Here is a 27,983-nt window from a genome sequence, read left to right on the forward strand (position 1 = left end):
CGTGCTGCAATAAGGTTCGCAATTGAGATTCCTTGAATTCGTAATACACGTTGTTGTTGCCTGCAAACCCGACTGTGCTAGAAGTCTTATGTCTTACGCTCCGCGATAACCTTGGGCTCAGTCCAAATCAAATGACCCAGTCCCATGTATTAGCGTCTATCTTGATGACTAGCTGCGTTCATAGCATTGATGACCACTCCTCCGAGCTCATACCTCTCGTCTCTTTCCCGAAACCCTCTCAACGCACTACCAAGCAAACATGCACTTGTTGTTCAACAATCTGCTCCCCAAGATATCGTGCTCATACTTGCTAATCCAGCTGTCATTGCCGTGACTCGACAGCCTGCCAAACACGCTCCCGCCCTTCCACGCAATAACCTGCGGATCGAGATCTCTCGGAGGCGGGGGCAGCAAGATCTCGAGTCCAGGGCGCAGCTCGCGCAGGCGCTGCTCGAGGAACTCGCGGAAGCCGGGCGTCTTGCCCACGCCACCAACAAGTACAATACCGCCAGCGAAGTCGCGCATTTTCTTCTCGTCACCACGGCCACCTTGTGCAAGAGACTCGAGAATGGCGGCATCCAACGGCATGATGGGGAGGATGGCGTCGCGTGCTTCGGCGATCTTGACTTTCTCGAGGACGGGGTCGCGGAAGATGAGGCCGGGGGCAGGCGCGTCTGTGTCGCCCATGGGCGTATCGCGGTCGGGGTTCGGGGTGCCTGCTCCTTCTGGGCCGGGAGAGCCTGCCACAGATGAGCGCGGTGTCGCTTCGTTATCGTTGAGGCGACCAAGGAGGGTGAAGGGCGGCAGTTTCTGGGGCGTTGCAGCGATAATTGGTTCCTGGGCGCCGTTGATCGAGGCTTGGCCAGATCTGCCGGCTGCGAGCTCGAGGACGACAAGTTGGGCCGCGGAGATTGGGTCGTTGGGAGAGCTGTCGTAGAGATCGACGGAGCGGGGGACGACAGTCCTGCGCCCTTCTAGCTTCCGCGAGTTGTCGAATATCGAGGGCTTGAGCAGGCCCTACTGGAGTCAGCACTTCAATCAACAGACAGGTGATGTCACTAACCATAACAGAGAGCAATGTCTCGTCGTATGTCTTAAACGTATACTTCCGTGTCTCTTGGCCCGAAGCCCGAAGATGGAAATCCCACGTCTGGACCATGACAGAGCCCTCGTCCATCGAACAGAATTTCTGCTTCAGCTCCTCCGCGAGCAGAAAGTCGTACCGTCTCCTTAGGTTGATGTCTGAGTATGGAAAATGACCGTACAGCATCATCTTAATAAAAGTTTCCGTGATATCTGCGCCGCCCATTTTCAAGTGGACGCGAGACTCCTCCACACAAAGACCCTCGTCGACGCAGCAGATCGAAGTCTTCTGGGCGCCAATATCGACCACACACAGCTTATCTTGTCCGGCTCCAAACGTTATGGACAGACTCTCCTGTTGCAAACATACCTTCCCAATCCCAAGGTCTCGTATCAGGATGTCGAGCATCATTGTAACGTAATTGCGTTCGTACAGGTCTGGTATGATAAGCACGCATTTGTAGTTAGTCAGGTCCTTCATCTTAGTGATGCCGAGGTGATTTCTGAATGCCTCTTCGAGAATCTTGGATATGTCGTGGTAGATTTGGTTGCGATCTTGATACTCGCTTTCATTGAAGGTGCCGTGGCGTAACGGCCAGAACAGCTTGTAACGGGGGTTCGAAAACTCGGGTATACGCAGCGCGTCATGGCCTGTGAAGAAATGCGGTGCCTTCTTTGGGTTCGAGGGGATTTCTGTGAAATCGATGCGATTGATGTCGTTGTGCTCGGAGATGATCTCAGGTGGTGTCCGGCGGTTGTAGTTTGTGACGAGGTCTTTGGAATTGGGCAACACTCTGCGCTTGTTGGAGCGCATCCTTGTCCTGAGCTCCGATGACATGGCCATGTACTGATCGGCGAAGTCTTCGTCGAACCACTTCTCAGGGAGGGCGTCTGCTGGTACTGCGCCCTCGACCTTCATGCGCTTAGGGCTGGGCTCTCCGCCATCTTCCTCACACTCGCTCTCTTTCCACCTCCGAGCAATGACCATGGGTATTGTCTTGGGCAGAGCATCGGAGCCCAGCCCTATTCTCAGGTTCTGGCTGCCCGGGTGTATAACTATAAGCCTAGAGATATCCGCGCGCGAAGAATCCAACGAGGCGTCAACTTCATCAGCAGCGTCTTCAGCCTGTGGAGTTGCGCCTTCTGCCGCCTGTGGAACGCCCAATGCGCGTGCGCGGTCCTTATCACGAGCTTCTTGTACAATGCGCGCGCGCTCTTCGTCTTTGGGGAATCGCACAGCCAGGAACTGCTCGTCGCGCTTGAGGAATTCCGTATAGTAGTTCTTCTGGTTGATCATGCCCACCTGTGGCCACGACGAGAGCTCCATGTTGTTGTCCGTTCGCTCGAGGCCTGCGCCCTGTCGTCAGCAGCCGGCAACAGCGGTGTACGATAGTCCTACCTTCTTGCCTCAGCTGGGCTCTGCCAGACTTTTTGCCAACCATGATGGCTAGGTGGCTGTAGCGCGCTGGTTTCTGCGTATCGGTCCTGCACTGAACTCTGGGCAAACTCAAAGTCGGGCGCGCTGTCTGAGTAGCAGTGTCTCGTCGTCGTCGTCACAAATCAAGCGCACTTGCGCGGCGAAGAGAGCGAATCGTGTCGATCGCTGTATTGAGCGCCCGCGTCGGTACAATCGAAGGCCAAGGGGAAAAGGGCGGCGACTGGTCAAGGGAGCTGTTGTCACAGTTGCGCCGTGGTTCTGCTCGACATGTCGCGGGCGCAGCTCACTCGCGATTGGTTCCTGATCGTCGGCTGCACTTGCCGCCGTACCTACATCCAGCCTTCCTGATCCCGACGCACCTGTTCTATGAAACACTTGCACTGTACGCAGAGCGACTCTGTTAGAGTTTCGGAGACCTGTCATTGAAATTCATTCCGCTCATTTCGATTCGACATAGCGAAAACAACGTCGAACGTGTATTATGCAACCCCACACCCAACCTTGCTGACCATGCAGGCTAGAAGAAAGCACACCATCCAATATACATCGCCGCCTGATTGACCGGGTCTCTTGCCATTGCAATCAAAGCATCCACGTATCCTTCCACGCTCAATGGCACCGACTCCCCCTTCAGATACCCGTTCACCTTTGTTCGTACGCTGTCCAGCACCTCCTGCGGTGTATCTGGAACTCCTGCAATCTTCTTCCTCCTCTTTGTACCCAAGAAGTCGGCCGTTGGGTCGTGCACAAATGTCTCAAGAATCGTGATCAGGCTGTCTTCGTGCTGCCGTAGGAGGCTGTACACCAGCTCGGCCGCCTTGCGGAAAGGACCTTCGACCCCTTGCGGACCCATCGCATCCACCATGTTGTGCGTGAGACGAAAAGGTACGAGCTCAGGCTTCTCGAACGTCAGACCTTTGTCGAACAGGCAGTTGAAGTCTACGTGGAAGGTGCCACCGTCGCCTTGCTCCAATAACACATTCTCGCCGTGTCGATCGCCCAGCCCCAGTACATGGCCAACGATACTCATGACTGCGCAAGAGCGTGTGTAACGCAGTCGCGCCGTTAACCAAGCTTCTGGCTCTGGGAAAGTCTCGACGAACCATTCGTGAAGCACAGGCTGGAATTTGCCTAGTATCTTCTTTGTGAAGATCGGCACCTTTGACGGTGAAGATGAGGCTTCGTTGAGCAGTACACGGATCTCTGAATAGTCGATTGTTACATTGTGCTGGCGATATGATCGGATGATGATATCGCGCATAGGTTTGAGGCCTTCGACCCACTCGATGGCTCCACACTCTTCATTTAAGGGTGTCACCGCATACGTCTTGATGTACAGGCGACGCTTGCTAGACTCGATGTCCTTCTGTAACGCACGGTTGATCATAGCATTGAATTCCATCAAACGCTGGTCTTTGCGCAGATCATCTTTGGGTTTGCACAGGAGACCGTAGGATCGACCATCTGAGCCTCGCACATTGATTTTCCGTGGACGTTGCAGCGAGGAGAGCACCAGGACATCGTCCATAAACGCATTGATGGTTACAGCATCCTGTGGGAATGGGTTGTGAAGACGTATCGTCTTGCTGTCGTTTCCTGCTGGGAGATTCGGCAACATGTTTGCTTCAATCGGCACGACCAATTGGCTGGGTGCAAGCTTGTGACTGAAACCCAGATCCTTCGAAAGACTGACGTGGGAGACTCGTTGCTCGACCGGGGCGTCACATGCAATCAACAGCGCATCCGTCAAGCGTTGTCCTTGCACGATCACATTCTTTAGGTCCAACGATCCGTTCTTGCGCTTCGATGTGTCGCGTAACTTCTGCAGTACAGCAGTACCTCGCGCTCGACGATCGTCTTGCGTCGAATGAAGCACTGCCAGTAAGCTCCATAGCGTCTGTTGTGGATACGCTGCTGCGACGCGGATGATGATAGACTGTAACGATTCCCAAACATTTTTGTTTGGATGACTGATACGTGTAATGATTTGCGGGAAGGCAGTATACCATGTGTAAGCAGGCATACGCTCGCTGGCATATCGTTTGAGGTATTTATTGATGTGGTCCAGATAGGTGACTTTGTGGTCATGGAACTCCTTATCCCGTGCCGAACGTGGCACCACGTTCATGACCTCTGTTCCCAAGTCTAGCCAGAGGGTGAGGATCTTCGGCAGGGTCTGGTAGTAGTATTTTGTGCCGTATACAGTAGAGCGCGTGAAGTTCTCAATGACAAGCTTGATAAGGCTTCCAGCAAGGTATTCCTGACTTTGCTTCGTGACTGGCAGTTTCTTCTCGGATTCCAATAACTTCAGGTAGTATCGTCCCAGGTAATAGTGGCCTTTGTCCCACTTTGGATATGACATGACGCCCGTTGCGTACGCGTCCTTCAAGGACGTAGACTTTGTTTGCCCAGCGCGGTCGAGCCACTTGGCTAAGAGGAGTTGAGCATGACTTTTGACCTTACTTACGTTCTCCGATCCACGCCAATCTCCGGTTATAGATATGGTCACCGGCAAATTGTCGCTTTTACCAAAGACGTTACTATTGATAGCGCCCCTCAGGTTTGCAATTGCCTTTCGATGGTGGCCTTCTTTCCACAAGAGTTTCGAATACTCGATCTTCGATGCACTATCTCCCAGCTGTTCGGCATGGATGACAGAATTGAATGCGGTCGTCATGAAGCCACCCTTGCGAGCAAGTCGCCCTGTAGTCAGCCAGGCGGAAGCAATGTCTAGGTCGCTGAAATCGATCCTAGTTCTGTCAGCTATGGTGAACTCGGCGTGTGCTTATGACCTACTTAGAAACCAGCATGGTTGCACGACGGATACCTAGAAGGTACTGCTTGTCAGAAGTGTAGGCGCCGACAACATCTAGTCGACGATCCAAGTTTTCGAGAATGGCCTCGCGTTCTGGTGTGGTAGAGGTCATGACGCCACTGATAGATTCTATCTCGTACAGAGCGTGCAATTTCACCAGTGTATCGTGACATGCTTGTAGAGAGTTCGTGTTTGACGGAGATAGGCTTTGCGACAAAGTCCCGCGAAGACCAGCGATGATGGTTCTGAACTGTGCTTCATCTGTCTGGTACAGTGCAAGCAAAGCTTTTCCAACGCCTACATTGAAATTCATGGTTACACCAACGACTTTGTCAGATGAGGCACCAAGAATGCGCTCTAGCTGAGTCCATTTGCCAACCGACCAAGCAGCTTCAGCGGCAAAAGGAAGTGTGCTCGCTGAGACTGTCGAATCGGATGCGTGAAACCCATCGACATAGTTCAGAATGGCGTCTAGAACGGGTCAAACTTGACATGCAAATGTCTTGAAGAAACTTACCATACTGGCCCGACTCTTTCAGGCATGTCAGAAGATTAATTCGGGTGTCCACGTCGTCCGGCTTCTCAGCCAACGATATCTCGTACCAGCTCTGAGCTGCGGTCCATCGACCAGCCTTGCGGTCCTCCATAATCTGTTGCTCGGGGTTGAGAACTTTCAGGTGAGCTGTGATACCTTCTATACTGTCAGGTTCATCAATCTGTGCGTAGATGGATTGTAGGTGTTCCAAAAGGTCGTCTTTCTCAAAGACCTGACTTGTGTCGGTCTTGAGCTGCTGCTGTTGACGATAATATTGTTCCCAGTGAAATAGAGCTCGGGCGTATGAACCACACTCAACTGCACGGCGAGAAATCACTTCGGCTGGAATTTGCTGAAGGATGCCCTCTACGCGACTGATTTGTTTGATTGCGTTCATTTCTTCCTCTTCTGAGACACCTCTGCCAGTCTTGCCCGCCATAATCCTGGCATCGGCGACAGATTTCTTCTTCTCTTGTAGCCACAGCGAGAGATAGTCCAGAACTTGGAAAACATTCTGAGTAGATCTGTCAGCAAAGTAACACTCGGCGGTACGTGCGACTTACCTCGCTGCATTGCTTGACTAGCACAGCATCGTTTTGAACGGTAGGTTGGATATCGTAACGCAATACCGCCATCAGCTCTGTCCCTACGTGTGTCATGTTTTGCTCGTCGTCCGACACGATGACATTCAAAGCAGCAAAAGGTAGTATGAATGTAGCGATCGAAAGATCGAAGCCTCTAATAACCCTGGCCAGTACTGGGAACACCATTTCCACGTTGACGCCCTGCCCCTTCTGCAACAGGTCGTACACAAAAGTTTGAAGCCAGGTGCCATGACTAGTGTTGCCATCGAAGATCGGATATGCAGGAGATTTGTAGTTCAAGGCGGGGTTACGGTTGACAGAGTATCTCGAGCTGAGGAAAGGAGTCAAGACATTCCTCGTAGACTCAGGGATAGTGTTCCATCTCTGGACTTCCGTACTGATCTGTGAAGAACGAGGCTTTGCGACCGCTAGGGCGCTGAAGCCACAATGCTTGAGCATCTCCTGCATCACATATGCTATCCATCCTTGTGAAGTGGCGTTCGTAGTTGAAAGAAAAACCTTGACAAGCACTTGTTCCAGTAGAAGAGCTACAAAGTCGATGTCCTCGTCCCGTCGTGAGAAATTCGATAACATGAGGACGCGCCTCTTTTCACGTACTGTTTCGACTCGGTACGGGTCGAGACCGCCAATGGTACCTAAACATTGTGCGCACAATGTGGCAATGTCTGGGTGATTATCTGAGAATCGTATGCTGGCATCCAGGAGTGATCGAGTAAGCCCTGCCAATACAGGCAGTGGCTTCTGGCCCACAATTGCCTGATGCAAATGCTGCTGGTTGATATCAAGATACGGCCCAAGCTCTCGAAGAGCCTGACGTACGACCACCGCATTTTGATCTTTGCACCTGACGCTGAACGCTTGAAAGATCTTGACGGTTTCCACGTGTGATTTGAAGCGAGCCAATTCGCCTTCGGTCTTCGATAACATTGGGATCGTTCCCAGCGATGGAAGATACTCGATTCGCGCCCGAAGGTCTTCGTCATACTCTTGCGTCAGAGCTACGATAGTTTTGCTTGCCAGAAGCTGCGTCTCTTCTGAAAAAATGTTCCAATGTTCCACAACCAGTGCGAATGTCTGATCGACTACAAGCATCGTGTCGTCCATGTCAAGAGCGCCAAGAAAGGCTACCCAGACTGAAAATGCATCATTGCAGAGGTCCGGGTCTGCCATTGCAGATTGTAGACATGCGCGAATCTGCATCATGTTAAACGATGCATTTTCTAAACCTTCGATAGCTTACCTGTGGCAATGCACCGTTGACACTGTAACGAGCGAGAGCTATGAAATCTCCGATGGCTGCTATACATCTTTTGCGTTCTGGCAGCGGATGTGGCGCGGTCTTGCCTTGAGTCAGTGGGCTCTCGACGATGTCTGAAAAGTATGCGATGATGCCGAGAATATGGGTCTCGCAAAACTCATCTAAGCTCTTAGTCTTAGATGAGGATCTTCGTTGCCCATGTTTGCTATCTGCAAGGCGAGCGAGTGTACTGAATGCACGATGATACTTTGCATGTTAGTCGATGCAAGTGTAGTGATAACGCTGAATGCAGCGTAAATACATACCGGTGCTTTCTTTGGCTCGTCCCGTTCCGCAGATAACAGAAGAATCTCGATGGCTACGCCTGTTATATCTAACGCGACCAGGGTCTCGAGTTTGTCGTTGCTACCCTCTCGCATGGCTGGCTCGACTTCGGCCAATGTCTCCATAGCGAACGACTCTGTGTCTGGCACTGACTGCGAAAGTAACAAAGCAAGGATCTTTGCGAGGTTAGTTCTTGGTTGAGTCAAAACTTCCGCTACAGAGACTTTGCGAGCCTGAGCAATTTTCTCAATGACATCCCTCCTCTTCGTTAATACCAAGTGTGGTAGAGTGTATGATTGGGTCAGTACAAGCAGCTGGCGCACAGATTGCTCTGTGAGATCAGCGAGCTGTTGTGCCTTCTGAGGTTTGCTGACAATGTCTTTAATAACAGAAAATGCGAGTATCCTCCAGTAGGGCTTGAATAAGGCCACAGGCTCGTGAGGTTCAGCAAGAGCGTCAAGCTCCCTGTACGCCATGCCGCATATGAGAGCATTTGAATGCCCAAGATACTCGACTAACCGATGTAAAATGATCGGGAGTTCGAGTTCACCACACACACGAGCTATCTGGCCATATGCTAGAATCAGAGTTTCTTGGTCGGCAAGCAGTCCACGTTGCACAAGTGCATCGAAGAACTCAACAACTGAAGTCCGGTTCTTTTGACGGACGCGACTCGCGATGTCGCTTCGCAGGAACACCATGAGTGCATGTGTGGCCGCAATTTTCAGCTCCCTTAAGGACCTACTTATGCACGTAATCAACCACTGACCGAGCTCGCAAGTTTCTAGATTGAGATAGTCGGCGTCTGAAATATGGTTGAAGACCCGACCTATAGTAACTGCCATGAGTACTCGAGGTCGTGTCGAAGTCTGGAACTTGGTCTCTTTTGTGATTGTGAGGAGAGCGGCCACGACTTCTTTCCAATCCTCACCTTCGTCGCCCCTGTTCCAGTAAACTCCTTGACTCCTACCGTTCGGGGTTGGTTCGTCGCAGAGCTTGCAGTTAAGCTCTTCCCAATGCTGTGAGCCGTTCCTGCTCGTTTGCAGACACTGCGAGCCTGCACAAGCGATCTTGCCCAGGGCAAGCAGGACTTGCTGCTGTGCGATCTCGTTCTGCTTGGGATTATCTGGTAATGAGGAGTATGTCGCTCTGAACGCGTAAGCTAGAGTGCCTCCGGAATGTATGAAAAACGTACTGTACGATGGTGTGGAGTTTCGAGAGGCTGAATATTGGGGCATCTTGCGAGCTGCCGTTGAGAAACATTGTGAGATTGCGATAAGTCGAAGTATTGGCGCTTTCTGATGATTCGTGCAATATCTTTCGTCGCTTTGCTGGCCTGTCCTCGTCCAGGTTCAAGTTTCGAAAAACCTGAACACACTTTGTCGCATCTTCCGCGATTTGGGCGGATGCAAAACTCGCTGCTCCATTTGAGCAAAGCTCTTCGTGTAAGCTTCTGGTATTCTCAGGCCACGTTTCCTCTATAGTCCAAAGACATAACGAGAGCTAGTGTACGTTAATGGTAAATGCTGAACAGTGTCATGTTGCGCATACCTGTAAGTCCTTTTGTAACCCGGACAGTACTTGTGTGTTCCCACAGGTCTTCCTTACACTCTGCTTCATTATGTCTGTATCAAACACTCTCGAAGGCTGACGCTGCCGATCGAGCACACTTCTCTTAGGCGCCTTGACCTGTGTAAAATGCCACAGCCGTGTCACCACCAGCGCAAGCTGTATCTGGTTCTTGTCTGACATTGGCAAAGTGTTGAGAGTTTCGACTAAAGAAGCGATACTGCTGATCGTGGTCAATGCAGTCTTTCTCAGACTCAAAGGGTAACCTTTGTGCTCAAGGTCAGGGACAACAAAAGACCCAAGAAGCTCCACATATAGAGCGACTGTCTCATCGTGTAATGGTCGCATTGTCAACTCAATAGTCCAACGTCGAAAGTAGTGCCATAGCTCGTCACAAGTATCCAAGATCCATGAGTACTGTTGCTCGAATAGATTGCAATGCCCCCGCCGTACTGAATTGCAAAGCGTCACAAGGATGTTAAGACCAACATAAATAGCTGCGATAGGTGAAGATATCGTTCTTTGGAGGTTGTGAGGAACAGCAATCAGCTGCTCGCTTTCTGGCCAGAAGTCGTTGAGGCTGCTCATGGAGGGAACCGCGACGCGGAAAGACGCAGCTTGCGCTGTTACAGGTTCGTTTGTTGCTTTCAACTCATCTCGGATGCCTTGAGTCTATCAGTGAATGTTCTGTTAGTAAGAATCGAGACTTACAAGCGACGCTGGATTTATACAGCTGCATCAAAGTAGCAACCTGGCGAGAGTAGGTCGTTGATTTAGTGAGAACAGTAAGACTGAAATCGAGCATCTCCTGAACATGCGAGTGGATCCAATGTAGAGTCGCGCGTGTCAGTAAGCCAATAAGCTTTGGAAACAGCCACAAGACAACCGGCGGTCGGGGGGTTCCGTCGTCCTCACCATCTTTTGCGCTAAAAAGAAGATGTGGTTTCTGGTTAAGCAAGTATAGAATTGCTGTAATGCTGCGAATACCTTGTTCTCTTTGCTCATCCTGGGCAAAAGGGTCTTCCTTGAACAAGCCGTCTAGGCCAGCCTCTGCGACAACGCAGATGAAAGCAACGAGCTGAACATCCGGCTCATCTGTACTTGGGTGCTGGAGAAACTCTTTAAGAAGCTCGCCGAATGTGACCTTTGCGGCGGCGTCTTGTCTTGAGTTGGGGTTGGCTGCATTGTGCACGATTTGAGCGGCAATCGTTGAAGGTGGAGGAACCCCGTTTGTATTGACATTTAACGAAACATTTGTTGGAGCCGGAGGTGGTGCCCTACGTTGGGTCGAGCCCCCGCCTTTGCGGGCCATTTTGATGTTTACCTGTGGGTCATGTTCGATGTCGAGAGATTGGAGTCGTGTGTGGAGCGTCCAAGTAAGAAGTGGGGCGTTGACTGAGCTCGAATGTGTTGAAGTGCCAGTGGTGTTCCCAGACAAGAGATCTCACTTGGGCGAGATCTGTTACGTGCGGTGGTCCGTTTTTAGATTTGGCGGTTATCTGGCACAGGAGACGCCTAGAAAGTTGGTTACTGATGACTGCAGCGATCGACGTTCAGACGCGTCAGACAACTTTCGCGTTGTCCCGTGACGTTGCCAAGCACGCTTACTGCTCCACTCCACTTACAGCGGTTCCAGTGTCCGATCGTCAAGGTCAGCCCATCAGCTATACCTAGGTAGCTTGAAGGTAGAAGTCGCCTCTGAGGCACTCAGCGCACACATAAATCTCTCACGAGTCACTCGGCCACAGCCCAGGAGGGCTTGCTACCACGATGCAGTTTTCCTCGAAATCCTTCCGCTCCACGCTCCCCAATTCGCTCGCCGCCAAATACCGCAAAGCGCTTCAAAAGCACCCGTTTGCACTCTTCGGCCTCCCCTTCCTGGCAACAATAGTCGCCGGCTCTTTCTTACTCACACCGGCCACTGCGCTGCGCTATGAGAGATATGATCGCAAAAACCAGCAAATAAGTCAAGAGGAAGCGATGGGCCTGGGTCAGAATCGCAGGAAGGTCAATATGAAAGACGAATACTATGTGAGTGGGCTGTTGCAACTTCTAACGATCCAAGGACCTGTTCACGCCTGCAAGGAAACGGCGGATGACTACGACGAATGCTGACAAGCTTGCAGCGACTACAAGCAAAGGATCTCGAAGACTGGGAACAGAGGCGCGTGAAGCGCCTACCCGGCGAGCCAGACGGCACACTTGTTTGAGTTGATCGTTCAATATAAAAGGGCGTTGTGGGATACATGGAGCATACTGGCCAACACTTCTGGTCCTCTCGGCGTTTGGTGATTCGAAAGGTGAACTTCTCAACTTCTACAGGCTGCATATTTGCATGTAATTATATCAAAGTGATGGTCGTCTGTCTAAAGAATTAGAGAGGGCTGCAGACCTTCACGACGTTACGATGGTGTCAAATTAGTCCATGTAAGTATCTTTGTATTCAGCTTTCTACAACAAAACTTCGCGAGAAGTGTATATTAAAATGGCTAAGCTCTTTTGAACTGTCATGAGACATCGACAACCATGTCTGTCGTTTCCTGCCAATTGAATCCATTCCATCCGTCGTAACGATCGTAAAGCAGTCTCAAATTAGTCGGGGTTTGACAGGTCTTTACGGTCTATAAATCCCAGATATTCTTCTGGACGCCTGAAAAGATGATGCTGCCCTGACCAGAGTCTATGCCGATTCATGCAAATGACTCCTGCAAATGCCCAGAATGCAGCAAAGAAATGAGTAAAGGTGAGAGATCTTGGGGTATCTACTGCTTGATCTCGTAGGTGCGGCGGAACATGTCGTCGACGTTGGCGAGATAGTAAGTGCCAGGCAGAATGTGTTCAACTTCGCCCTTGGGGGTGTAACTCTTCTGAAGGTGAGCCTGCTTGCGGAGGTCGCACATCTGGTATGAGGTCAGTCTTGTGTATGCAAAATTTGCAACGCGGATTTGGAATAGAAGCTTACGGCATCGTAGGTCTCAGGGGCAACAACGCGCCTGGCATCCAGGCGGTTCTGAACGTCGAGTGACTTGGCAATCTGCTCGTAGCTGCCCTTGATAGTGAAGGAGAACAAAGAAGATGCAAGACCACTTCCGTAACTGAACAGAGCAATACGCTTGCCCTGTGCGGTCTGGCTGTCAACGTTCGACAGCAAGCTGCACAAGCTGGCGTAGACACTGCCGCAGTACATGTTTCCGCACATGGTGGGGAGCTGAATGCTGGGCTGGACGCGGGCAGCGAAGCGCTTCTTAGCGAGAGCCATGAAAGTCTTCTCGATGTTCCTGTCGGAGACGGAGGCCTCATAAGGAATATCCTTCATCTCAGCAGGAACCTCAGCAAAGATGGGGTTGGAGGGGTTCTGCAGGTAATCATTGTACAGGAGACGCGCGTACGACTTGGAGACGAGCTTGCAGGTGGGTGCGTGGAAAGCCATGTAGTCGAAACGGTCGAGAGGGGTCTCTTGCTCCTCAGAGTGACCGTTGACGCCGTTACCGTTCTGTAGAGACTTCAGTGTTGCCTCGCGCTCGTTGTAGGCCTTGTAGCAGGCATCCACGGCTTCAGTGTAGCACTTGACAGAGAAGTGACCGTCGACAACAGGGTACTCGCTCGTCAGGTCGGGCTTGTAGAAGTCGTATACGTGCCTGACGTATGAGCCTCGCTTGCCGGGCTCCATAACAATGGGAGCGTTGGGGCCGATGAGCATGGCAACGCAGCCAGCACCACCAGTGGGACGGGCATTGCCCTTGGCGTACAGCGCGATGTCGCCAGCAACGACAATGGCGTCACGGCCATCCCAAGCAGAAGACTCGATCCAGTTGACAGAGTTGAACAGAGCGTTGGTGCCGCCGTAGCATGCGTTCACTGTGTCAACACCCTCAACGTTGTGGTTGCCGCTCTCGTCGAACAACTGCATGAGAACGGACTTGACCGATTTGGACTTGTCGAGGAGGGTCTCAGTGCCGACTTCGAGGCGACCGATGGACTTGGGGTCGATGTTGTACTTCTTGAACAAAGAAGAAACGGTGGTCAGGGCGAAGGAGTAGATGTCTGCGCAGCGAAGTATTAGTTTTCTCCTGCACAGGTTCAGACGCCTGAGAGTCTCTCGAAATGCACTCACCCTCGCGGTCGTCGCAGAAGGACATCTTGGTCTGGCCCAGACCAATAGTGTACTTGCCCGCGGCAATACCATCGAACTTCTCGAGTTCGGTCTGGTCGACGCACTGCACATGGGACTGTTAGTTGTGTTGACGCGAAGAGTACCACAGGCGCAAGACACGGCGCGCCCTCGCTGCTCGGGTGAACTTGCCTGGCTGGGGAAGTACAGCTCAATGGCCTTGATGCCGATGTTCTGGGGACGGGAAGCCATGTTTGGTAAGGTTGTGAGGTTGTGGTGGAAGGAGAGGGCAAGTTGCTCAGGGAGATGGAGGGGCGGTCTTCACCGCTTAAGTATTTTGACAGAAAGGAGTATGCGCGAGGGACAATAGCAAAGGCGGTAAGATAGCGGGCCAATACTGGCAACTCAACAACGCCAATTTCCCTTCCGATGGTGTACTTTTGGGTCCGCGGCAAATTCACGATTATCATAGCCGTAACCAGGGTCCCAGGTCACGGTGCAACTGCAACTTCAAGACGGTCACAAATTTCTGCCAGCGTGCATAAAACACTTCTGTTCGTCACAATGTTTGGCCACGGCGAATCAAAGAACTGTGGCGCTGTACCTGGTTCTTGCAAACGCAATCGGGTGTGCCAGGAACGGTCCAATACCTCCAATCAAGTTCGTCTTGGCATGCAGGGTCGAAGGTCTAGCGTCCGCAACACGAGTGGATGGGCTCATGCTCGACTCTAGCAATCGTGGAACACCACGACGCCGGCATCCTGAGACTTGCGGCTGCCAGAACACAGCCTTCAGACTTGCGCGGCAATACGTAACGGCAAGCCGCAGCTCTTCGTAGCTCACCAAAACGACTAGCAGCACATGCACAGAAATGCACAGAATGCACCGATTTCCACAAAATGCACCGAAGGGCAAGGGGTGTTTTGTGTAATGGCGAGCGGCTCTTGCTATAAATCAGGCACCAGCTTTACTTATCTATGTGCTTACAAAAATGAAATGCTTTGTGCACGTTGCAATGCTATGTGCATCCTCTATCCGGACTCCCCACCAGCACAGCCACTCCCGTTCAGCAGTGATTGCCGACTCAAGCGGTCGTCCTTTGTGTGCAGAGCAGATCTAGCAACGAACAAGTGTTTGATGGCGAGCGGACTATAGTCTCTGTGATAGTTTCTATGATAGTCTCCACGGGCCTTTTGCCGATCCGCTCGCCATTGCTTGTTTGTTTGTTGCCGACTTTGTCTCTAATACGCCTAGGCTTGCAAACAGCTATCCCTAAAGCAATATGCTACCAACAGTTATTATGGATACAAAACACCTACGGACGGCGGGAACCGACACGTCGTGCCATATAAGCTGCAAGCGTGATGTCATACGGATATAAAGTTGAGGCTTGAGCATCCGCAGGATGCAGCTGTCAATCGAGCGGCACGACTAAGGTTGCATGAACTCTGCGAAGACGTATGCATGGAGGCCTGATGCGTCGGAGCAGTTACTTTCCCGGTCAAGCCTGTAGTCATAGTATGACGGATAGACAAGGCCTGCGCAACACATGCTTCACATGTTCTCGCCTCGCGTCTGCATGGATCATTACTGCCTAGCGACCAGTATGTACCTCCAAACTTCACTCAGTGCTTGTAAAATGCACCCATACCTCAGAGCTGCAGCAGTACCTATATTGTTGCTTTCAGAGGGGCATACATAAGTAGGTATGACATGCATGCTGGATCTGATGGATCTGATGGTGCCATGCACTGTATGCTGTATGGCTCGATTGGCTGTGACCAAACTAGCTCGGCCGGAGCTCGGAGTATCCACCGTTTCGATCTGATATGAAATCTTTATCAGATGGGGCTCGACGAAAATTTGTCGCGGCAGGTCGGGGCAAGATGTCATCGCCTTAGGCCATTACCGAACAGGGCCAAGGCAGCGAACAGGTTGGAGAGAAAATCGGAGTGAACGTAAGTGTGGCCCCATACGGCAAGGAATGTCGGCGCGCACAGACTCGGTCGCAGGCGCGGTCGCGGTCGCAGTCCTGCATCTACCCGTGCATGGAATCGTGCCACAGATTGATGAGGCTGCGACCATGCGACGCTCGAGAGGACAGAATCGAGGACAGCAGATTGCGCACTGGTAGAGATGGGGCGTCGCTGGTTCCCAGAGCCACGGCAGGCGAGTGGGTCACGGCACTGAAACGAAAGCAAGGTAGTGCTCCTAGCGCTGCTCTGCTTTGGAACTTGGCGTCTCAGGCTCAATCAAGGCTGTTCAGAAAGCGGTCCACCGGCGACCACCAACACCACGACGCCATTCACGACCACCGACATCGCTGCCCACCTCGCCCCCACCGCCCACAGCCGCTTCTGGGCGCGCGCACCCAGTTGACACACATCACGTGGACCATCTCGCGACGCCATATCGAGGCTTGAAGGGGGAGATAGGGCCTCTGTGGGCCTAAGGGACCGCACCGTGCGATGCAGCGACGCAATAGCCACGAGAGCACGCTCTCGCACCGAGAGAGCGTGCACGATGTCTTCGACGACGAGTATGAAATCGACTTCGACGAGAACGACTTTATGGTCTCGGACGGCCTCGGCTTCCGCCAGACACACGCCAATGCCGAGGAGCCGCGAACTGGCCTCCCGCAGGATAGCGACCGTGACCGCGACCGCGACAGCGCGCCGCAGCGGCAGTACTCGACGTCAAAGGCGCCAGGCAGCGACCTGCGACGCACTGCCACGAGGAATAGCACCGCCAAGGTGCGCAATTCCCTGGTGCAGGATGGCCGTCCTGCCGGTCTGAGCAATCGGCCGCCCGTCACCCAGTCACCGCTGCACCATCGCGATTCTGTCAGCTCGACAGCCTCCTTCGCGACCACCAGCATGTCAGAGAATCCCTTCGAGACCGGACCCAGCCACCCCTACGGCATGTACCCTCAGCACACCATGGACCGCTCGAGCAGCATAGCATCGGCTTCCACGGGGAGACCGGACCGGCCAATGTCCGTTCAGCGCCCAGCGCACCCATATGCCATGTACTCGCAGAGCGGCTTGGACGATGAGACGCCGGACCGGCCTATGCACGCCGACCAGCCCGCCGTTCCTCCGATCCAGACAGCTATGCCTGTGGGCTTCCCAGGGTTAAGTAATGGCTACCACCGAGTCCTAGGACCAGACGGCGAAGAGCAAGATATTATTGGGCCAGATGGTCATACCGAGCAGCTACCACCCTACTCCCGATATCCAGATGAAGGCCCTACGAAGGCTTCCATGGCTGCCGAGGCGAGCGCATCGCGTGTCGTTCCCGCGCCATTGAACGTTGCCATGGAAGTTGAGGATCCCTTCAGTGCGCCAGCATCGCCAGTATCGCCGGCCAGCGAAGCGTCATTTTCATTGCATGCCCTGCCGGCCGCCGCCGCCGCCGAACCGTTACTACCTGTCATTACACCCGCTCGTCTCCCACCCCAGAGACCAGAGACCCAGACAGGCAACTTGGCTCCCATCTCCTCGGCCAATACTATTCCGGCTGCACCATCTGATTCGTCTTCGGCTTCTCTATTGACAGCCGAGTCCGGCGAGTTCAACGAGAAATACAACGAGAAAGGGGAGCCCGTGTCCAAAAAGATCAGTTGGCGTAAGAAGAGGTTATTTGGAAAGGTCCCAATGGGGGTTGTCGTCATAATTCTTGTGCTGTTGCTCATCTTTGCTGTTGCTCTCGGGGCCGCAATTGGAACTTTCGCTGCAAAGAAGCAGAACAATAATGACGACGACAATGATAAGGGGCATGGTAAGCCGGAAGGGTCACCGTATGTTCCCCCTGCCCTTGTAATGATGTAAAACTAACATCGACAGGCTTCCTCAGGTCACGGGACCAAGTGGCTCTCTCTTTGGTGCCACACCTATTTCAACGCCTGCTGGATTTGCATCACTTCCAACCGGCGCATTCTCGCTTCCACTCGGATTTCCACAAGAAGCTAATCCAGGCTGCCTTGTACAGGCCAATGAGTACTCAGCGTGGTCTTGCAAGATGACTTTTGCGCCGGTTATCCTCACTATCAACAGCACAGGCATTGACTCCAATGGGAACACACAGCAAAGGGCCTCCACACGAGGAGGTGCCTCGCTCGATGGCGTCATACAGTACGGGGCACAAACACCACAGCTCGATCTTCAAGCCATGGATCTCGTACTGGATCTTGACTACAAGAGCTACGGTCCAGCTTACCATTTTCACACCAGATATGATAAGGTTGTCATATTGAGGCCCGAAGAGCTCACCGCTGGTTCAGCGTTGAAGAAGCGACAAATTGGCGACAACATGTCTTCACGTCAAAGATTCACCGTTCAGCCTGGAGACTATCCCTGGTATTGCTACTGGAACAACACTTACATCGAAGGCTACATCTACGCTGAAGACAACTCTACGGCTGCGACTTTTACCGCCCTGCCCACAATGTGGCCCACGAACTCCCCTACCTCCACAGTCACGGACGTCGCAGCCGTCGCAGGCGCAACCCAAGCACCAAGTACGGCTGCGACATTTCCGACGGCAGCCGCCGAGGTCATACCAACACCCACTGTTGCGCGCCGCGATGCCATCGCAGATGCAGCGGCCTCCTCGTCACGTATCCCACCGTACCCACGCGTCGTCAAGATCGAAGAGCGCCGCCTGCCTGACTCGCCACAGCCATACTGCCAACGCATGGTCCTGCTCGACAACGGCAGAATAGCGCCGGCACCGAATGGCAACGACCCGGCTGTCGCGCTGTGGCTGCAGGAGCAGGATCCGACTTACGACGAGTACAACCTGGCTTCCGTGCAGAACAAGCGTGACGTCGAGCGCCGCGGTGACCCCTCGGATTCGTGTCACTGCCAGTGGATGTTCAAGTGAGGAGAATGTGATTAGCTGAAGTTTGTCGTGCGTTTGAGCGTTGTTATGCATCTACATTGGGTCTGGCCATCTACTTTGTGTTTTTCTTTTGCGTTTGCATATTTCATGGGCGTTCCAGAAAGTTATGGCGCTTCTACGTCGTGTCATGAGCTTTTTTCCAATTTTCTTCGGTCACATTTACCGGGAAGGTTTTTTTCTTAGTAGTATTCGCGACGGGCTATTGCCGGCGTTCGCAACGAACAAGTAACTTGTATATAGTGGCTGGTAGCCGCTGACGTGGGCATGATATTAGGCTCACTTGAGGGCTCGTTCAGAGTACACTCAGATTAGTACAGATAGAAGAAAGACATTACTATTCAATCGTTGTCGGACTGTGTTTGTTATACGTGTGCTAAAATTGGTGTTCGACATCGGCACCACAATCTTCATTTCTGAATGAGCTCCCATAACCAAATCCACACGTCTACTATGTCCTTCGGAAGGCGGTACTTGTGCTATTAATAGACGCAAGTTTTGTTCAGCCATCCAGTCAATCAGTCTAAATCTTGGGAGAGGATTGATTAGCATTTGTAACAGACGCTGCATAACTTTTTTGACACCAAGTGATTCGAACGATGAACTAAAAGACACTGTATGTACACCTTTGCACATCAGCCATAAAGTCTCTGCGGTTTACTCAGCTACCGCATACATGATCCATCCACTGGATGGCTGTACTGAGTCCAGACCCGGTTCTTCTGTTCCCTGAGCTGGCTTGTAATCTCTGTTCCACGCTCTGGCATGCTCTCTGCCGGAGTCTGTCTTCTGGCCGCTGCTTGTGGCCTGGATGCCAAAGGAGCCAGCGATCATCTTTGTGTGATACACCTGCCCGTTATCATCAACCGTCACTGGAACCGAGGCGAATCCACTTGGGATCTTTGAGATATCGACTTGATGATACCTGGTGTCCTCGAGATCGAGGCCATAATCCGAGGGTCTGGTGTGGCGTAATAGCTTCCCGTCTTCGTCCCACATGCAGAAAGCCGTGATCCAGCCTGACATGTAGCTGGGACCGCTGCCACCCGAGCGCCTATCGGCAATCTTAGACCAGAAGTCGAGTACGTCTGCACTTGGCTCAGGTTGAGCGTCGAAAGTGGCAATGAAATTGCGGAGGATTGGGCGCAGAAGCTCAGCGAAAGTAGTGGGCTCGTCGCCGAACTCGGATAGTTTGTTCAGTTTTTCGAGTATGTTTTCCCAGTCGCTACGCTCGCCAAGTAACGTAACGGATGGTATGCCACACATAAGGCTCATACGATACGAGAAGTACTTCTGCATAGCGCCCATCATCAGTACAGCAGCCACTGCGCGGTCACTCTCAGTAGTGGTGCTGAAGTCTGGCATGATCCAAGCCTGCAGATCTGGGTCCTTGACGTTGGCCTGTATCTCCTTTGTCATATGCCTTGCGAGTGCGCCAAAGTCAACAGTGTGAATGTTACCGATGGCATAGACCTCGAGCTTTTTCTGGCCTTTATGTGCGACGAAGTGATCGCGCAGCTCCTCGGCATGCGCGTTGATGTAGAAGTTCAGCTGAGAAAGGATGGCGAACCACACGTCTTCCGGTCGAATAATCAAGTGATGATGCGCGCTATACGCGTGGTACGCCGCATATACGAGTCCGTTACGAGACGGTGATGTGTGAGTTTGTTGTAGCGTCTCCTTAGAGTAAGAGCTCTGAATGATCTGTTGACTCTGCTGGGCATCCTTGGGGGAGGCAGTCTTGAGGAGCTCCGCAGCGGTATCAGCCTTTCTCGTATCCCACACACGAGACGCGTGAATGGCTGTAGTAATGGTGACAGGCATGTTTCGTAGAAGTGATTTGAATTGAATTGATGTAGGGATGTAACAGTGCTATAAATATATCAAAGCGTGACATGAGTAGAAGCGTTGGAGGCCTTAAACACACACTCCCCGTCGTCGTTGCCTGATGGCAGGCAGCGTTGTGACTCATGACGTATGACAACAAAAAGATGAGTCTGAGTGCTAACCGTAGCACATACACGCATGCGCTCTGTGTAGGAACTATATTCGTCCAAGACAAAATGAACGGGGCACCAAGCAAAGTTACTGATAGACAAGTTGATGGCAGGCGGATCATGCCAAGCTCTATGACAGCTTTCACAGGTCTATTGCCAGACTGCTCATCGTCAACTATCTGATATTCACCAATTCTGGGAATGACGACCCGTTCCAGCTGTGGGCTATTTAGACGTTAGCGGCAAAACATTGGTGACTTTGTGCACGGAATCCGGAGCTGTGATGATAATGATACACAAGACATGCCGCGAGCAACTCTAGAGACTGGCTATATGCTTCGTGTTACCTTTCTGCATTCCTAATGCTTAGGGAGTGGTAAGAAAGTGGAGGAAGGGCTTATCGGGAAGCTGCAGTACAACATCTCAGGTAGTTTATGCGGTGGCTGAGTAGCCTGTTACGGATTGGTCGTTGAGTATGCGAGCTGCAAAGCACTATCAATGCGTCAGTAGCTGGCCAATAATCGCAGCAGAACATCAGTCTTGTGGCTGAGGGGGGCGATCCAGTGTGATCGATAGTGACTTATCGTGGCAACTGCGGAGCATCGTTAATGACACGCAAATACGATTCCTGTCGTTTTATTCACGGAGAGCGACTAGAAGCATAAGTTGTTTATTACAAGCCCTAATGCTAACTTGGTTTGCTACTCTCACTCGTCCCCTGGACTCAGTCCATGTGGTATAATATTCTACTCTCGCTTTACGAACGACCCCTGGAAGACAGAAAGAACGCCGATGCTAAATAGTGAACCCGAATCGAGAAAGGTGCCATGTCGTTCATAGCTTGGACTTGGTACCCTTGCGAGTGACTGTGCAATGGATCAAGCCGTTGGGGTCAGACTGGGGAGCGAAAACAGTCGCGTCTTTTCCAGTGTTCTTGATGTCTTTGTGCCACGAGAGATCTGCAAATGTCAGTACTGATATATGACCCTGATTTGGACAACATACCAATCTCGAAGTAGTGCTTGTTTGGCAGAGCATAATCGACGGCGTCGATCTCGGGAACAGTGGCTAGGATAGTGTCGGCCATTTTGTACATGGTGGCCTGAACACTGGCGCTGTCGTCCTCGGCGAAGATCTTCATTGTGATGTCCCTTGCCGCCTTCCAAGCACCGTTGAAATCGATAGCCTTGACCTCCTCCAGTGTCTTGAAGAGCTTCCACTGCCAGCCAGCCTCAATCTCTGTGCTGAGAATGCGGTCCCAGGTCTCAGGCAAACGTGTGTACTCGTCGCGGTGGAAGCCGTGGAAAGCGGAGCCAGTGCTCTTGAGCACGAGTAGCTTCTCGATCTTGGAGCGAATTGAAGAACCCTGTCCTTCCCTAGTTACTGATTCGACAACGCGAACCTCGTCACCGTCGCGGAAGAACGAATGTGGGTGGGCCTTGCCGTCGATCTCCATGCGAGTCCATCGGTGTTGGATGATCTTGACGTGCGCAGCGTGAATATGAGGGTATGTGTTGACAAAGTGGTTGCCAATCACAGCGGCGAACTGCTCGGGAGGATCGATGGGGTTCTGCTTGGCGAGAATGTAGGTGGTCTGCTTCTGGGTGTCTGTTGCAACAACGACCGAGTTGTCTGCCTTGGTGTAGCTATTTCACATAAGCGCCTAAGCTGTGAAAAGGGCTAGGGTTACTTACGAGGTCTCAATATCTCCCTCGAGCAGGATACGAACAGTCTGCTCTACGACAGTGTGAACCCCTGTCTTAGGGTCCTTATCAACCTTGTAGAGGCGGACGTTGTCCTTGCCATAGCGGGCGTAGCTAAGTTGGGACATGGTGATGGTGTATGTATGCGATCACGGTGTAGTTGCGAAACAAGGAAAGCTCCTGGAGTCAATTGGCACTGAGGAATGGGTGGTAAGATGTACGAGAGCTGGGTGGTGACGATAGATATAGACCCGAAGACGCAAGCTTATCGGACCACTTTCGAGCGGAGACGGCCGAGCTGCGAGCACACTGCTTTTCAGAGGAACGGATCACCAACAAGGTTTGGATGAGCAACAGAGGGCGGCGAAGGTCCGCTCGCATTGGTTGAGAAGCGCATCGGCGAGCTCCGATGCAGCGTAAGGTGGAAGCCACCAGGATAACAAGGACACGTGACCATTTTCACGCGCAGCTCCGACAGTGGAGCCTGGCGAAACGAAAAAGTCTGGAGCTTGAGGAATAGGCGATGGCCCATCTCCGTGCGGCATCACGCCAGCATGGTGTTGTGGTGGATGGATGCGCCGCAGATGCCGACACTTGGAGGCCGCGGCGGGTGTGGAGACGATTGAATTGCACGGGCCCCGCCCGTTGCTTCGAACACGCCTTGGTGCTGGGGTCTCAATGGACCCGCAAGCACTCGACACCGGTTGAGTGCACTCACTCTCTGAGCGATTCCTCTCCACGCTCCCTTGCCAGCCCCACACGCCTTCTCAGGTGCTGCGCCGCTCCTTCTGGCAGCCACAGCCCCACAGCCACAACCCCGCTTCGAGCTCGATTGTACACAGTACCTCTCCCAGGACGCACTGGCTGATATTCACCACCACGGCTCATGAGAAGAGGCGGGCGGCGCCATAACACCGGTATGCGATGCGGTTGACAAGTCTCTGCCCTTCTGAATGACGCCACCCGTCCGCTCCGTGAACCCGCAGGCCGACGTGCCCTCGACCGACCAAGGCTCCCTGCTCGCGCCCACACGGACCAGAGATGGCCGATCCATGTCTGCCGCCGCTGTCAGCGTCATGGCAGCCTCGCGCGGGGGTCAGTCATCGTATGCGACTGCGAATTCCGGGCCTGGGAGCTTCAGCACGCAGTTGAAGCCTACGATGTCGCAGGACAGCAGGTTGCGCCCGGATATTGATATGCATGCCATTACTGTGGGCGAAAATGACAACACCACGAGCGAGCAGCGGCGCGCCGACCTGCAGGACCAGATTGACAAAGAGACGAAGATCAAGATTGGGTCGGAGAACCTGTTGGAGGCTCTGAACGCGAAGAGTGCAAAGAACGTCAAAGATCAGAGAGCGCAGGTCGAGGAGCAGTTGAACATATCGAACAAGAAGCTTGCGCAGCTCAAGGCAGGCCTGGCAACTGAGATTCAGCGTGCCAAGGAAGTAAAGTCGCCCCCAGCCGATCCACAGAGCCGACTGTCGTTCTTATTCCGTCGAAACCTCTCGCGTTCGCCATCACGCCACGTTGCGACACAGCAAGAAGAAGAAGATGAAGAATCCGAGTCGCCGACCTTTGTATTGGCAGAGATACTCCAGGCATTGGAAACGCAAGGCATGCAGCCCGAATATTACGTCGAGCGCGCAAACTCTCTTGTTCTTCTGCTCAAACGGCATACTACACTCAAGTATGATTTGGCTTGGTCCATATTCGGCCTAAGAATGCAGACAATGCTCCTCAGCGATAGTCGAGAAGTTGTAGCAGCCGCGTACCGGGTCATGCGATATGCTTTTACCGACCGCAGATCCCTCCAAATAATCCGAGGCTTACAGACCGACTATCTTGTCATTCTTTCTCTCGTCAAAGAAAGCAAAGCGAGCGTCGAGCGCGAGCAAGCACTAAAGTTTGTGCGGGCATTTCTGGACGTCAAGGATGGCGTTGAAGAGATCGGGCGTGCTGTAGTCCGTATCATAGTGGCGGTAGCAGAACACACCGAAGACCGACTTCGCAACATTGCAACTCTGACCCTCGCGGAAATTCTCGTTAGGAAACCCTCACTTTTGGTTGACGCTGGTGGACTTGGTGTGCTTACAGACGCCCTGGGTGAAGGTAGCTATCACGCCGCTGAGAGCGTTGGATCTTCCTTGCTCTATTTGCTAGACACACCAAGACGCCGACAATTTCTACGCTCAGGTCGGGAATTGGAATCGCCGTTTGCCATGTTTACCGATGGAAACACGCAACTTGGCCACTTACACGAAGAGAAGCTCAAAGCTAATGCCAAAGTCATCGCGTCTTTGCTCAGGAGCTGGTCAGGGCTGCTATGTCTCTGTAGGAATGACTTCCTTCCTCTTCGGTCTTTACTTCTATCGCTACAAATACCGACTGTCCACACACGCAATATTATTCTGGAGCTCCTTTTCGATCTCTTTAGAATAAAATCGCCGTCCTGGTCTTCCTCTTTCCTTGCTGGTCGACGTCTGACAACATATGGTCGCGTTACGAATATGCGAAACGAGCCCGTGAAAGATGGTTCCAATGCGAAAACTGGAACTCATACCAACAAATGGAGTCTGTTGGACCATTACGTTTCTGTGGTTCTGGCAGCATTTCTGCATGCTGGGTTGGTACCGGCCCTGCTACGTGCTGAGGAGGACCCATTGACGCTGCAGTTGAAGCGCAAGACGACCTTACTCCTCGGTGAAGTTTTGAAGTTGGCGAACGATCTTTTGCCATCATCGTGGAGCGCCCAACTCCAGGTCCTCCCTCAATTGCTGAAGTCAGCTGCTGAATTCGATTCAGAAAATCGATTCGTTGCGATTGGTACTATCTACCAGGTGGACAGCGTCAATCGTACACTATATCGATCAGGAGCGACATCCCTTCATCCTGGTAAAGGTACTACTACGCTTGACAGTACAACGACCGAACAACCCACAAATTCATCCAAAGTCCAAGCCGCAATGCAGATGGATGAAGGTCAATTCCGAACTTTGATACTCGAAAGTCAAGTTTTGAATACGAGCAACTTCCAGAAGTGGAATTGGAATCTGATCCAAACCGCTATTGATGGCCCTTTGCTGAATCCGAAACGCCTTGATGAGGCTTTGAAGGTCACTAAATTCGTACATCGCCTTTTCAACTTCTATCGCCCGTTCAAGTTCCGATTTGCCGACGTGAAGAACACGAAGCCAAATCAGCGATATGTTCGTGCAGGATGTGCACTTATGACCAGCCTGTTGCAGAACCCGGAGGGCGCGAAATACCTTAGTGAGAGCAAGCTTATCCGACAGCTGGCCGAAAGTCTCTCGCACTTCGATAGAATGAGCGGCCTCACATCCGACTCCCCTCTCTTTCAGGCTGACCGCATGAGTGAAACTCTTACCGGAAGCTATTTCGCCCTATTAGGTGCATTGAGTAAAGATTCACGGGGCATCCATATTCTCGAAAGATGGCGTGTCATCAACATGTTCTACCACATCATTGAGCTCAACGGTCGCGACGACTTGATACGGGCTCTGCTCAGCAATTTGGATTACACTCTCGACGGGCACCTACGTATCATCATATCGAAAGCCATGACGTCATGTTCGAAAGAAGTCCGCATTTTTGCTACTGGCCTGCTGCATAAGTATGCGACAAAGCCAATGCAACTGTCAGGGCCACAAGGTGTCGCAGAGTGGGCTATCAAGTTGCTCGTCACGCAGCTGTATGATCCCGATGTCGAGGTTTGCGAGGTTGCAATAAAAATTCTGGAAACGGCATGCAACGAAACCGAGTCGTTGGAATTCGTCGTCAAGTGCCGTCCTGCGTTGGACCACTTGGGCGAGATTGGTGCACCTTTGTTATTGAGATTCCTGTCGACGTCAGTAGGCTACCACTATCTGGATGGACTGGACTACATCACGAGAGAGATGGATGACTGGTTTCTGGGGAGGAACGATGCTTACGTGGTTCAAATCGAGGCTACCATGGCACGAGCATTGGCCGATATTCCCGAAAAGCCATCGACATTCTTGTCATATGACGAATCCTCAGAACAGCCCGAATATGGCCTCGTACCAGCACACTTCTATCGAGAACTTACCCGAACGAAGGAGGGCTGTAAGCTTCTCAAGCACAAAGGCCATTTTGAGGAGTTTGCTGCCACCATTCGTGACTTCGTAACGGAAGAGAACGACCCAGAAATAATCCTCAAGTTGAAAGGATGTCTGTGGGCAGTAGGCAACGTGGGTTCAATGGAACTTGGTGCCCCATTTTTGGAAAACTCTGATGTAGTGAAATGGATCGTTCAGATAGCAGAGACTTCCGAGGTTATGTCGCTAAGAGGTACCGCGTTCTACGTTCTTGGGCTAATATCAAGGAGCTTGCACGGGCAGGAGATCCTGCTCGAATATGGTTGGGATGGTGTAGTCAGTGACTCTGGTGCAGCACTAGGGTTTTGTCTACCACTGAACTTCAGAAAGCTCTTCGAGGTATGCGATGAAGCCCGTGCATTAAAGTCAAAACTAAACAGGCGCAGATCAAACCCTGGGCTGCCAGATCTGAAGACATCAGCTGGAAACGAAAAACCGAAGTCACAGTAGCTATCACTGACAATGACCCTATCAACGCACGCATCCTCAAACTTGCAACCGACCTTGGCAATACAGTCCTTGCCAAACGAGCCGCAAACGATCTTCAAGCGTTCGTGCTGCATATATTCGGGACCGGAATGACAACTAACAGTCGCAACAGGATCAAAGCTAAAAAGGCCCCTGGATTCAGCAAACCCTCTATCTTCCGAAAGACGATGCAAATACTTGAAGCACATCACTTCCGTTTACCAGCATGCCGCTTCGTTCTAGACCTCTTCGACAAACGGGTGTTGGAACAGATTGTGCTAGAGGAAGAAGACGAAGAGAGCGAAGAGAGTAGTGATTCAAATCCTGAATCCGACGAAGAGGCATTTGCTACGTTCGGTATCGCCAAAACCTTGTGACACAGGCTTCGGGATCTTGCAGCCGATTCTGATATCTTGGCGTTAGGGAGTACAGCCAACATGTTACTGTACGCGTTTCCGGTATTGCACTAAACGTACGAAGACTAGGCTCAATGATAGAGACTTGCATGGGTGTTCCACGGGACTTATTTGGGGCTAAGGAATGAACACCAAATGGCTTTGTGCTTCATTTGGGAGTGTTACGCGAGAAGCGAGGCTGAAGGCACTTGCTCTCGTGTCGAAGTGGTAGCCTTTAGATAACACTCACTCCAGGTCGGCGGACCAGAAAACGACTTGCTACCATGAATACAGTAGAAAAACACGAGCGAGCATTTAGCAGACGTAGCCCCACATCAAATGCAGTCGTCACGACAGGGTCTTCGGCAAGCGCGAGCCATGGTCCCGGTGCGGTGGCACATGGATGGCGGATGACAGCTCGAAAGCTAGACTCTGATTGGCCGGCGCGCTCGGCAAGTCGACTCGTCATCGATGCTCAAAAGCGTGCATGCTCAGTAATTGACAGGCCTTCAAGAGCAAAACAAGGGCGGCAAAGCGCCGCATCTTTCGCCGCATGTGCTGCAACCAGCTTTTAGACTGAGGGGTCAACACGCAGCGCGCGTGGTGCTGCACGAATGGTCCAGACTTGGCACGGTCTCAATATG

The 27,983-nt window shown here is 52.2% G+C and overlaps 8 protein-coding genes across 8 annotated transcripts; 3 read left to right on the forward strand and 5 right to left on the reverse strand.

Moving 5' to 3' along the window:
* Nucleotides 1–72: 72 nt before the first annotated feature.
* On the reverse strand, nucleotides 73–2,776 carry C7974DRAFT_47865 (uncharacterized protein). Its single transcript, XM_046146703.1, has 3 exons — nucleotides 2,483–2,776; nucleotides 1,064–2,433; nucleotides 73–1,017 (listed from the first exon to the last, which is right to left on the reverse strand). Exons 1-3 carry the CDS (start codon nucleotides 2,523–2,525, stop codon nucleotides 247–249), a joined length of 2,184 nt encoding a protein of 727 aa, XP_045993391.1. The 5' UTR covers nucleotides 2,526–2,776; the 3' UTR covers nucleotides 73–246.
* Nucleotides 2,777–2,902: 126 nt separating this feature from the next.
* C7974DRAFT_427548 (uncharacterized protein) lies at nucleotides 2,903–11,153 on the reverse strand. Its single transcript, XM_046144566.1, has 9 exons — nucleotides 10,339–11,153; nucleotides 9,610–10,292; nucleotides 9,254–9,561; nucleotides 8,040–9,207; nucleotides 7,717–7,980; nucleotides 6,435–7,670; nucleotides 5,854–6,385; nucleotides 5,318–5,807; nucleotides 2,903–5,271 (listed from the first exon to the last, which is right to left on the reverse strand). Exons 1-9 carry the CDS (start codon nucleotides 10,937–10,939, stop codon nucleotides 3,039–3,041), a joined length of 7,515 nt encoding a protein of 2,504 aa, XP_045993392.1. The 5' UTR covers nucleotides 10,940–11,153; the 3' UTR covers nucleotides 2,903–3,038.
* A 118-nt stretch (nucleotides 11,154–11,271) lies between these two features.
* Nucleotides 11,272–12,046, forward strand: C7974DRAFT_402075 (cytochrome c oxidase assembly protein COX16, mitochondrial). Its single transcript, XM_046142655.1, has 2 exons — nucleotides 11,272–11,658; nucleotides 11,754–12,046. Exons 1-2 carry the CDS (start codon nucleotides 11,398–11,400, stop codon nucleotides 11,835–11,837), a joined length of 345 nt encoding a protein of 114 aa, XP_045993393.1. The 5' UTR covers nucleotides 11,272–11,397; the 3' UTR covers nucleotides 11,838–12,046.
* On the reverse strand, nucleotides 12,047–14,242 carry C7974DRAFT_402076 (hydroxymethylglutaryl-coenzyme A synthase C terminal-domain-containing protein). Its single transcript, XM_046142656.1, has 4 exons — nucleotides 13,931–14,242; nucleotides 13,742–13,844; nucleotides 12,590–13,671; nucleotides 12,047–12,527 (listed from the first exon to the last, which is right to left on the reverse strand). Exons 1-4 carry the CDS (start codon nucleotides 13,988–13,990, stop codon nucleotides 12,390–12,392), a joined length of 1,383 nt encoding a protein of 460 aa, XP_045993394.1. The 5' UTR covers nucleotides 13,991–14,242; the 3' UTR covers nucleotides 12,047–12,389.
* A 1,677-nt stretch (nucleotides 14,243–15,919) lies between these two features.
* C7974DRAFT_48027 (uncharacterized protein) lies at nucleotides 15,920–19,001 on the forward strand. The gene is made up of 2 exons (XM_046146706.1): nucleotides 15,920–17,537; nucleotides 17,584–19,001. The coding sequence occupies exons 1-2, from the start codon at nucleotides 16,207–16,209 to the stop codon at nucleotides 18,620–18,622; spliced, it is 2,370 nt and encodes a 789-aa protein (XP_045993395.1). The 5' UTR covers nucleotides 15,920–16,206; the 3' UTR covers nucleotides 18,623–19,001.
* On the reverse strand, nucleotides 18,986–20,461 carry C7974DRAFT_465767 (uncharacterized protein; the record flags this gene model as incomplete). Its single annotated transcript, XM_046146302.1, has 2 exons — nucleotides 18,986–19,359; nucleotides 19,414–20,461. The coding sequence occupies 2 exons, from the start codon at nucleotides 20,459–20,461 to the stop codon at nucleotides 19,295–19,297; spliced, it is 1,113 nt and encodes a 370-aa protein (XP_045993396.1). The 3' UTR covers nucleotides 18,986–19,294.
* An 814-nt stretch (nucleotides 20,462–21,275) lies between these two features.
* C7974DRAFT_402082 (uncharacterized protein) lies at nucleotides 21,276–22,913 on the reverse strand. The gene is made up of 3 exons (XM_046142657.1): nucleotides 22,329–22,913; nucleotides 21,640–22,280; nucleotides 21,276–21,593 (listed from the first exon to the last, which is right to left on the reverse strand). The coding sequence occupies exons 1-3, from the start codon at nucleotides 22,463–22,465 to the stop codon at nucleotides 21,469–21,471; spliced, it is 903 nt and encodes a 300-aa protein (XP_045993397.1). The 5' UTR covers nucleotides 22,466–22,913; the 3' UTR covers nucleotides 21,276–21,468.
* A 65-nt stretch (nucleotides 22,914–22,978) lies between these two features.
* On the forward strand, nucleotides 22,979–27,472 carry C7974DRAFT_48083 (Rapamycin-insensitive companion of mTOR, N-term-domain-containing protein). The gene is made up of 3 exons (XM_046146708.1): nucleotides 22,979–26,815; nucleotides 26,863–27,026; nucleotides 27,078–27,472. The coding sequence occupies exons 1-3, from the start codon at nucleotides 23,291–23,293 to the stop codon at nucleotides 27,319–27,321; spliced, it is 3,933 nt and encodes a 1,310-aa protein (XP_045993398.1). The 5' UTR covers nucleotides 22,979–23,290; the 3' UTR covers nucleotides 27,322–27,472.
* Nucleotides 27,473–27,983: the final 511 nt, after the last annotated feature.

This window comes from Boeremia exigua, assembly GCF_020726555.1.
Source record: "Boeremia exigua strain MPI-SDFR-AT-0100 chromosome Unknown C7974scaffold_11, whole genome shotgun sequence".
NCBI classification, from domain to species: Eukaryota; Fungi; Ascomycota; class Dothideomycetes; order Pleosporales; family Didymellaceae; genus Boeremia; species Boeremia exigua.

What these genes read in the sequence shown, in the direction of transcription:
- C7974DRAFT_47865 (XM_046146703.1), bottom strand. Translation starts at nt 2,525, where the DNA reads ATGGTTGGCAAAAAGTCTGGCAGAGCCCAGCTGAGGCAAGAAG. An exon ending in AGCCCAGCTGAGGCAAGAAG is followed by an intron (nt 2,434 to 2,482) that starts GTAGGACTATCG and finishes GACAGGGCGCAG; the next exon opens with GCCTCGAGCGAACGGACAAC. An exon ending in AGACATTGCTCTCTGTTATG is followed by an intron (nt 1,018 to 1,063) that starts GTTAGTGACATC and finishes TGACTCCAGTAG; the next exon opens with GGCCTGCTCAAGCCCTCGAT.
- C7974DRAFT_427548 (XM_046144566.1), bottom strand. Translation starts at nt 10,939, where the DNA reads ATGGCCCGCAAAGGCGGGGGCTCGACCCAACGTAGGGCACCACCTCCG. An exon ending in GTATAAATCCAGCGTCGCTT is followed by an intron (nt 10,293 to 10,338) that starts GTAAGTCTCGAT and finishes GATAGACTCAAG; the next exon opens with GCATCCGAGATGAGTTGAAA. An exon ending in AAACTCCACACCATCGTACA is followed by an intron (nt 9,208 to 9,253) that starts GTACGTTTTTCA and finishes TTACGCGTTCAG; the next exon opens with AGCGACATACTCCTCATTAC.
- C7974DRAFT_402075 (XM_046142655.1), top strand. Translation starts at nt 11,398, where the DNA reads ATGCAGTTTTCCTCGAAATCCTTCCGCTCCACGCTCCCCAATTCGCTC. An exon ending in ATATGAAAGACGAATACTAT is followed by an intron (nt 11,659 to 11,753) that starts GTGAGTGGGCTG and finishes ACAAGCTTGCAG; the next exon opens with CGACTACAAGCAAAGGATCT.
- C7974DRAFT_402076 (XM_046142656.1), bottom strand. Translation starts at nt 13,990, where the DNA reads ATGGCTTCCCGTCCCCAGAACATCGGCATCAAGGCCATTGAGCTGTAC. An exon ending in CTTCTGCGACGACCGCGAGG is followed by an intron (nt 13,672 to 13,741) that starts GTGAGTGCATTT and finishes TTCGCTGCGCAG; the next exon opens with ACATCTACTCCTTCGCCCTG. An exon ending in CCCCTGAGACCTACGATGCC is followed by an intron (nt 12,528 to 12,589) that starts GTAAGCTTCTAT and finishes ACCTCATACCAG; the next exon opens with ATGTGCGACCTCCGCAAGCA.
- C7974DRAFT_48027 (XM_046146706.1), top strand. Translation starts at nt 16,207, where the DNA reads ATGCAGCGACGCAATAGCCACGAGAGCACGCTCTCGCACCGAGAGAGC. An exon ending in GGTAAGCCGGAAGGGTCACC is followed by an intron (nt 17,538 to 17,583) that starts GTATGTTCCCCC and finishes TAACATCGACAG; the next exon opens with GCTTCCTCAGGTCACGGGAC.
- C7974DRAFT_402082 (XM_046142657.1), bottom strand. Translation starts at nt 22,465, where the DNA reads ATGTCCCAACTTAGCTACGCCCGCTATGGCAAGGACAACGTCCGCCTC. An exon ending in GAGGGAGATATTGAGACCTC is followed by an intron (nt 22,281 to 22,328) that starts GTAAGTAACCCT and finishes TATGTGAAATAG; the next exon opens with CTACACCAAGGCAGACAACT. An exon ending in CAAGCACTACTTCGAGATTG is followed by an intron (nt 21,594 to 21,639) that starts GTATGTTGTCCA and finishes TGACATTTGCAG; the next exon opens with ATCTCTCGTGGCACAAAGAC.
- C7974DRAFT_48083 (XM_046146708.1), top strand. Translation starts at nt 23,291, where the DNA reads ATGACGCCACCCGTCCGCTCCGTGAACCCGCAGGCCGACGTGCCCTCG. An exon ending in ACTTCAGAAAGCTCTTCGAG is followed by an intron (nt 26,816 to 26,862) that starts GTATGCGATGAA and finishes AAACAGGCGCAG; the next exon opens with ATCAAACCCTGGGCTGCCAG. An exon ending in GCCGCAAACGATCTTCAAGC is followed by an intron (nt 27,027 to 27,077) that starts GTTCGTGCTGCA and finishes CAGTCGCAACAG; the next exon opens with GATCAAAGCTAAAAAGGCCC.